General features: G+C 42.6%; 1 protein-coding gene and 1 long non-coding RNA gene across 2 annotated transcripts in view; one reads left to right on the top strand and one right to left on the bottom strand.

Moving 5' to 3' along the window:
- Positions 1-2,760: 2,760 nt before the first annotated feature.
- ALG14 (ALG14 UDP-N-acetylglucosaminyltransferase subunit) overlaps positions 2,761-8,625 on the top strand; it is a 105,388-nt gene continuing 99,523 nt past the window's right edge. The window contains exon 1 of the mRNA XM_017517477.2: positions 2,761-2,945. Within this exon, the coding sequence (XP_017372966.1) occupies positions 2,813-2,945 (133 nt within the window). The 5' untranslated portion in view covers positions 2,761-2,812. The remainder of the gene's footprint in view (positions 2,946-8,625) is intronic.
- The window catches only part of LOC119469351, an 8,680-nt gene continuing 8,163 nt past the window's right edge, over positions 8,109-8,625 (bottom strand). Inside the window, exon 2 of the long non-coding RNA XR_005198141.1 lies at positions 8,109-8,613. This is a non-coding gene — a long non-coding RNA (uncharacterized LOC119469351). The remainder of the gene's footprint in view (positions 8,614-8,625) is intronic.

Below are 8,625 nucleotides of genomic sequence, written 5' to 3' on the forward strand. Positions count from 1 at the left end.
TTACAGGTGTGAGCCACCACGCCCGGCCATGCCTGACGATTTCATTGCATGTGTCAGTTTACAAAGATGTTTCAGACACAGTATCATCACGGCAATCTAGATGCTATTGTTTGCCTCCCCAACAGTCCTTCCTGCAGCTTCCTCCTCACTGAGACAATGCCTATTTTGTTCAGTACCACCCTCCATCCAACAGCCCAATATTACAGGTGAGTTGTAGGTCATCCTCCTCCCACCTCCACCAGCTTTGAGGTCTCTTTCCTTTTATGCCTGGGAAAGTGACATAAATATGGCCAAAGGGAGTGAAAGAAAGTCTGCTGTGAGGGATTCTGGAATAGGTTTCCTTGACTTTAAAAAAAGGTGGGTGGGGCAGGGAGGCTCTCACACCTGTGATCCCAGCACTTTGGAAGGCTGAGGCAGGTGGACCATGAGGTCAGATTCAAGACCAGCCTGGCCAACATGGTGAGACCCTGTCTCTACTAAAAATACAAAAATTAGCCAGGTGTGGTGGTGTGTGCCTGTAATCCCAGCTACTTGGGAGGCTGAGGCAGGAGAATTGCTTAAACCTGGGGGGCGGAGTTTGCAGTGAGCCGAGATAGTGCCACTGCACTCCAGCCTGGGTGACAGTACAAGACTCCATCTTGGGGAGGGGTGGGGTGGAGGAAGACCCAATGACAAGATAATCTCTTTTTTGGCTATGGAGATTGCCCTGTTGGATGTAATTTCTGGGACAACTAATGTTTTAAGCATGAGGTGAGACTGTCTCAGGTTTAAGCAATTATTAGGAATGGCAGAATGGGCATATAAAAAAAATAATATTCTTTGTATTGTCCTTGAGCTGTTTTTCATACTACACCAAAGGTACTATACATTTGTAAGTATACAAATACTATACTGTACTATACAAAGGTACTATACTATACATAGTATTTCATACTATACATTTGTAAGCCCAGAGGATTCTGATTCCATTAAAATTTGAGGGACACTGACTTCTAAGTCCACGACTATGAAATTTCTTCACCCTTACTAGCTAAACAGCCGTAGGCAAATTATTTAAATTTTATGGAATCTACTTCTTTATCTGTAAAAAGGGAAATAATAGCCACTTTATGGTCTTATTGTGAGAATGTATGGCTAAGATTTGATGGAAGAAAATTTGAAAAGTGTTGTGAGGTCCATGAACTCTACTTACAAAGTCTCCCAAACTCGCCGGCTTATAGGAATGGACACGCTGGTTACAAAAGTCAATCCCAGGTGCCTGATCCCTGGAAATTCTGATTCAGTGCTTCTTAATAGACCCTGGGAGGCTGAGCTTTTAAAAACACATTCTAGGCTCCAGTTATGTGTGGTGATAGTCAAGTTTGAATTTATCAAAGGAATACAGGATGCTGTACTCCTACGCAGCAGGACTTAGATATTTGGTTTCTGATTCAAGATCTGACGCTATCCCACTTGGGCAAGCAGTTGCACCTTTCTGAACTGTTTACTCATCTGTATACCTGTCCATCATAACCTACAGGTAGGTCTATGGCGGACTGAAGGCAATATTAGGGGTGAAGGGGTTCCTAATCTTAGTATTTTATGTTGTTGTAATGTGAATTAATTAGACATAATAATAAGCAAACCTGGGATTGCAGGGGGTGTTAGCAGATCATCATTTTGGCTGAGGACATGAGAAACACACTGGGAATGCTTTGTGGTAAAGTTAACGGAATGTTCATTGTAGGACTGTGCCTTTTCTATCCTGCCACCTAGAGCCCCTGAGCTTTCCACACCTCTCAGGAGTGTGGCTTCCCTTGAGGTGGTCACCCTCAACTACTCTGGTCACACTGAGAGCTGTGAAAACACCTAGAAAAGTTAAAAACATACGTGTTGGGAGAGCGGGGGGGTTAGGGCCCTAAATTCGATGTTTAAGCCTAGGGTCCTTACTGGCGAACACTTTCAGTAATGTGTGCGTGTGCAACAGAAACATTTCTCTTGGCACTAAAAAAAGAAGAAAGGATGTGTTCCCTTAGCTTCAGGGGGAATTCAAGAAGTTGCTAGAGCCAGAACATCTCCTAACTGGAGGGGTTTCGGAGGCTTTAGGGCGCACAGACAGCCTGACCTCGTCGTGGGCGTAAATCAAGCTTCCCCAGCGCTTAACTTTCCTAATTTCAGCTTACGCTTGGCTGCAGCCCCGCAGAATCCGCGGTTCCGCTGACAAACGTGAACGTAGAGCCGTAGACGCCTTTTAATGCTAACATGCAGTTTCCTTGTATGGCTGTTGTGCATTATTAATCTAGGTATTGCGTATTTTTATTTTTCTTGAGACGGAGTCTTACTCTGTTGCCCCACTGGAGTGCAGTGGCGCTATCTCGGCTCCCTGCAACCTCCGCCTCCCGGGTTCAAGCGCTTCTCCTGTCTCAGCCTCCCGAGTAGCTGGGACAACAGGCACGCGCCACCACACCCATTTAAGTTTTGTATTTTTAGTAGAGGCGGGGTTTTACCATATTGGCCAAGGTGGTCTCGATCTCTTAACCTCGTGATCCGCCTGCCTCGGCCTCCCAAGTGCTGGGATTACAGGCGAGAGCCACCGCGACCAGCCGGTATTGGGTAGCTCAGGAAAAACGAATGCTACATGGTAAATGAGCTAATATGAATTGTCAGCAGGACCCGGGCTTCTTCCTCGGCCCTCGACTCCTCCCAGCTCAGGCAAGCCCAGCCCCCCCCCAGGAGGTGCGTCATTCCGGGTTTGAGTCGCTTCGGCACCCGTAGTTGTGAACTTTGACAGCAGCTGGCTCCCGGGAGTGGGACGCCTGCGCCGTTTCTCTACATGGTTTGTGTGCTTCTAGCTGCGGCTGCAGGAGCTGTGGCGGTCTTCTTAATCCTGCGAATATGGGTAGTGCTTCATTCCCAGGACGTTACGCCCCGGGAGTCTCTCAGTATCTTGGTAGTGGCTGGGTCCGGTAAGTATCGAGGAGGCGATGGGTCGGACTTGGGTTGGTCACTACAAACCCTAGAGTGCACCGCGACGCTCTTCCCTGGTCCCCTTAGCACTTGTTGGAGTGTTGCATGCAGAGATTTGTAGTTTTTCTGCCCTACCGGAACCGGTCAGTTCAGCCACGGTAAGGGCTGGTTTGCTTACGCGGCCCAGGAGTCTTTTTATGACAAATAATTTACACTTGTCTGTAATTAAGACTCTCTGTAGTGTATGTTTTTATAACAAATAATTAGCGAACAAAGAGAACGTAGAAGCCTTTGATTCTAACATGCAGTTTTCCTGTATGGCTGTTGTGCATTATTAATCTAGGTATTGTGTATTTAGTTTAGGAAACACGAATGCTACATGATAAATGAGGCAGATGAATTGTCACATTTATAAATATACAGAGTGCACGAGAATAAAAACAATGATCTACTGACTGTAGAACCATACACACAGGGTGGCAGTGTGAGCAACACGCTGACTTGTCAGGTAATACAATCTAAACCCACCAACTCTGTAGGTGCTTACAATTTTAAATAGTTTTGACAGGGACAGACACACACACACACACACACACACACATATGTAAACATTTGGGGATGGCAGGAGATTGCATCCAGATAGAACATGTATACTGTGAGCAAATGTACTAAGGTTATATTCAAGTGTAATTCATTACTTTACTCACTTAATCTCTTTTGAGCTGTTAGGCCAAACACTAAACTAAGCTCTGGAAATAATAAAACTGACTAACGTTACTTGCCATAGAGTGCTGACTCCTTGCTAAGTCCTGTGAAAGATGCAAAGATACAGCAGCGAATGAAATAGAGAATACAAAAAAAAACAACAGAAAATAAATCAAAATGAGTATTTTCCACAATGAGATTAAGTGCCATATTCGTGTAATAATTGTGTAAGAAGTATAAATTGCTATGGCAGTCTTCAGGAAGGGCACTGCTTTATCAGGTTTTAAAACAGGCAGCTTCCTGGAAGCAATGATGCCAAACTGAGACTTGAAAGATGACCAGAAATTAGTCAGATGAGGGAAAGCCTGGGTTTTGAGGACTGGGAGGGTGTGAAAAGAAGGTGATATCACTTGGAATGGCCAGAGGTGAGAGAACACTATTGTGTAGAGTTCATTGCGGGGAGGTAAACTGAGTCCAGATTGTAAAGGGTGTTTAAAATCCTGCCTTTTTTTTTTTTTTTTTTTTTTTTTGGATACAGAGTCTCACTCTTGCCCAGGCTGGAGTGCAGTGGCATGATCTTGGCTCACTGCAACTCCGCCTCCAGGGTTCAAGCCATTCTCCTGCTTCAGCCTCCTGAGTAGCTGGGATTACAGGCATGTACCACTACACCCAGCTAATTTTTGTATTTTTAGTAGAGATGGTGTTTCACCATGTTGGCCAGGCTGGTCTCGAACTCCTGCCTTAAGTGATCCTCCTGCCTTGGCCTCCGAAAGTGCTGGGATTACAGGCATGAGCCACCAGTCCTGGCCTAAAATCCTGCTTTATAAAGCAATTGCTGCTACTCCACGGTTCCATATCATGTAGGGGTTAAGACCACAGGCCTCTAGGTTGTCATAACGCTATGGACGAATCACATCACTGCCACTTACTACCTTGGTGATCTTAGGCAATTAGTTAACCTCACTGAGCCTTCTGTTTCTACATGGGTTGAGAGAGGCCAGGAGAGATTAAATGTGATCGTATTTAAAGTGTTTAGGCCGGACATGGTGGTTCACACCTGTAATCTCAGCATCTTGGGAGGCAGGCAGATTGCTTGAGCTCAGGTGTTGGAGACCAGTGGGCAACATAATGAAATCCGAAAATAAATGAATAAATAAATTAGCTGGATGTGGTAGCATACACCTGTAGTCCCAGGTACTTGGGAGGCTGAGACAGGAGGATCACTTGAGCCTGGGAGGTAGAAGTTGCAGTGAGCCGAGATTGTACCACTGTACTCCAGCCTGGTTAACAGAGTGAGACCTTGTCTCAAAGTGAAATAAAATATAATCAAAAGCTTAAATAAAAAATTAAGTGTTTAGTAAAATGCTTGACATAGAGTGTCAACCTAAAATAATCAAAGGGCTCAATATCCAGTTAAAAGAGTTTATTCAACCACAGAGTGTGAGAGTGGCTTTCTGGGAAGCAAACCTATACTAAAGAATAGTGGTCAGTGCTCCCCGTGTGGGAAAAAATGAAGATAGTTTATACAGGCAAGAACAAAGATGCTGAGCAAAATTACAACATTTTCCTTACAAAGGCTAACATACAGATAGAAGATTTGGTTGGCTAATGTAAGGGGCAAGGGAAAACTTCCACTTTGCCCTCTGAAAGTTCACTGAAAATCACTGACAAGAGACAGAAATGATAGGAAAAAAGGGCATACAAATTTATTAAGCATATATGAAAGTGTTCAGAATGAACACCCAAAGATACAAAGAAAATGATCTGGTTTTTATGGTTAGGTTCAACAAAGTATAGACAGCCATGTAGAATTGTGATTGGACAAAAGGGTATGATTTAATGCTAATAGACTGGGGAAGCCCAGTAAGGCCTGTCTGGCTAGATTTTTCTTGGTCTCTACGCATACCTTCATTTCTTTCTGGGTAGGGAGCAGGACCCTCTCTGGAATGAGCATGTTGTGACCTACTGTGAAACAAGGTAGATCAGGTAATTTGCATTTAAAATTTTTTTAAATTAATTTTTAAAATAGAGATGGTGGCTTGCTATGCGTGCCAGACTTATCTTGAACTCCTGGCCTCAAGCAATTCTCCTGCCTCCCAAAGTGCTGAGATTAAGGTGTGAGCCACCTTGCCCAGCTCAGATAATGGCCAGGTTTTACACAGAAAGGTGAGGTAAAATTAGAGTGGTATTTTTAGGTTTTGTGACTAGCTTTTGGGAGAAGGAATTCTTGGTTTCTGTGACCAGCCCTGGGGAAGAGAGATTTTAGTTTCTGTGACAAGGCTCAGGGGATAATGGGACTGAAAGACAGAGGACAGAAGGCCAGAGAAAAATTTTTACTTCTAAGGCCTTCATTTTGGGATATTATTTTCTAAGTCCCAACGCTACTATTGATTATGTACTAAGGGATTTGTTTAACATTCTGGTATAAAGAGGTAACAATCACAAGTGCCTCTATCTCCAATGTCATTTAGTCTAGGTTTGAATAAAGACTAGGGAGTCTGGTTAATGTATAACATCTCAACACCAAGGTCAGGAAGCATGAGTCTGACACCAAAGAGAAAAAGCCATGTTACGTGAGTCAGTTTCCAAGGCTTAGCTTTTCTCCTTGGCATAATAAGTTTGGAAGGTCTTGACATTTTCTTTTCTTTTTATATAAGCATTTATTAAATGGTGACTGTCATTAGTCTTTGTAGCAAAAGGAGCTTTTGAAGTTTTGGTTTTTGTTTTTAAAACAGTCTTGTTATGTGCCCAAGCTTGCCTTAAACTCCCAGGCTCAAGCGATTCTGAGACAGCTTCTGAGTAGCTAGGACCACAGGCACCTGGCTTATCTTTTTCAGTGGAGAGTTGCCCACTTCCTTCTGACCATTCACAAAGATCATTCAGCCAGTGTTGTCAAAAGAATGTCTTAACACAGAGTGAAGTAGAGAAACAAATAGGCGCCTTTTGAATATTTCAGATAACAGATAAAGATGTGATAGGTATGGAGATGGGAGAAGCAAATACATTCAGATGAGATTAGGAGATTTTAGGAGTTAAATCTACAGCTGTGGATTGAAAGTAGAGGATGTGGGAGGGAAGGACTGAAGGGTGACTTTTAGGTTTCCTACTTGAACAAATGGATGGATGTTAGAACCATTCACTTGATAGTGTTACATGATAGTGGTGGAGTTGAAACTAAAATTAAGATTGAGAATTCATCTGGCAAATGTTGCCTTCATTCAAATTATTGAGGGTAGGATGGTATCAAGGGCCTGAAAAAATCATGTCAGTCAAAGAAAGACTTGAAGTCAGATAAGCAGTTTAATAGTTCACGCCCAAAATGTTGGAGGAAGAAGACATTTTCAATATTTACCTTGAAGACCAAGCAACATTTACTCTTTAGATATCATAAAATATTATTAGTAGGCCAGGTGCGGTGGCTCATGCTTGTAATCCCAGCACTTTGGGAGGCTGAGGCAGGTGGATCACTTGAGGTCAGGAGTTCAAGACCAGCCTGGCCAACATAGCAAAACCCCGTCTCTACTAAGAAATACAAAAACTTAGCGGGGCTTGGTGGTGGGCACCTGTAAACTCAACTACTCAAGAGGCTGAGGCAGGAAAATTGCTTGAACCCAGGAGACAGAGGTTGCAGTGAGCCGAGATCACGCCATTGCACTCCAGCCTGGGCAATAGAGCAAAAACCAAAAAAAATTATTAGTAAACCATTTCTGTTCAGAGAACATTTGTCAAAACTATTTTTCTTTGAAACACAATATGGTCTTCTTAGGCACATTTTAGATTTAATATCACACTTTCATTCATTCTTTCATTCAACAATAGGAGGGCCTGCTATTTCTAGGAACAGAAGGTACAGCAGTAACAAAACAAACACAAATCCCTGCCCTCAAGGTATTGTGCTTGCCTTCTAGTGAGGCACGGATAGAGAGAGATAAAAAGCAAAACAAATAAATAGACTACATAGTAAGTTATGTAGTGATGAACACTATGATTTGGGGAAGGGGCATTGCTTTTGATAAAGATTATCAGGGAAAGCCTCCTTGGGGAGATGACAGCCAACAGCAAGGAGACTAGAGTGATTAGAGTGGACTGAGTAAGGGGGAGGAACAGGAGATGAGCTCTAAGAGGGAGCATAGTTGGGGTCTCAGTACAAGAAGCCTTTTATTCCACAGGAGACAAAGCCATTGGAGGATTTTGAGCGGATGTAAATAATTCAATCAACTCGAATAGGATCACACTGGATGTTGTGTTGAGATAGACTGAAGAAGCGATCAGGGAACAGATCAGGAAGCTGTGTTCATAATCTAAGTGAGAGATAATAGTGGCTTGGAGCAGGGAGGGTAGCAAAAAGAAATGGTGAGAAGTGATTAGATGCTGAATATATTTTAAGGTAGAACTTAGAGGATCTTATTCTCAAAAAATGTATTTTAATACAAAATTAAAATGGAAGACAAAGTCCATCAGTTTAATGACTTTATTGAGTAACAAGGTTAAATTTTCAGTGAATATGTTTTCAACCTAAATAACAGAGAGATTCTCCAAAGACAGTAAGTTTATCATGAGTAAGCATTGTAGTGTTGAATACACATACCAAGTAAACTATGGGCGCATTCAAAGAGGCAAGGGAAGACAGCAGTTTTTAAAGGTAAAATGGGGAGAGTTACATAAGTTATTTTGAAACAATTATCCTTGCTTACAGGGATCAATAATAAGAGTGACATTAGTCCAAGGTTCAACAGGCAGTTGCTGGGCAGATGTCCTTGCAAAAGTTGTTTGTTTGTTTGTTTTGCATAAGGTTGCAGTGGGCTTTTTGCAACATTGTGGTTTTGGTATAGTCTTTTGTGATAGTTCTTGTTTTCAGGTGATTGAGCATTCAGAACCCTTCATAGCCTCTCCGAGCTCCATTTTGTCACAAGTAACTCTATTTTGATTCCGACAACTTTCACAGTATTCAGTGAGGGTTTCCTTTAAAAAAAA

This window comes from Cebus imitator, unplaced genomic scaffold (genome assembly GCF_001604975.1).
Source record: "Cebus imitator isolate Cc_AM_T3 unplaced genomic scaffold, Cebus_imitator-1.0 Scaffold633, whole genome shotgun sequence".
NCBI lineage: Eukaryota > Metazoa > Chordata > Mammalia > Primates > Cebidae > Cebus > Cebus imitator.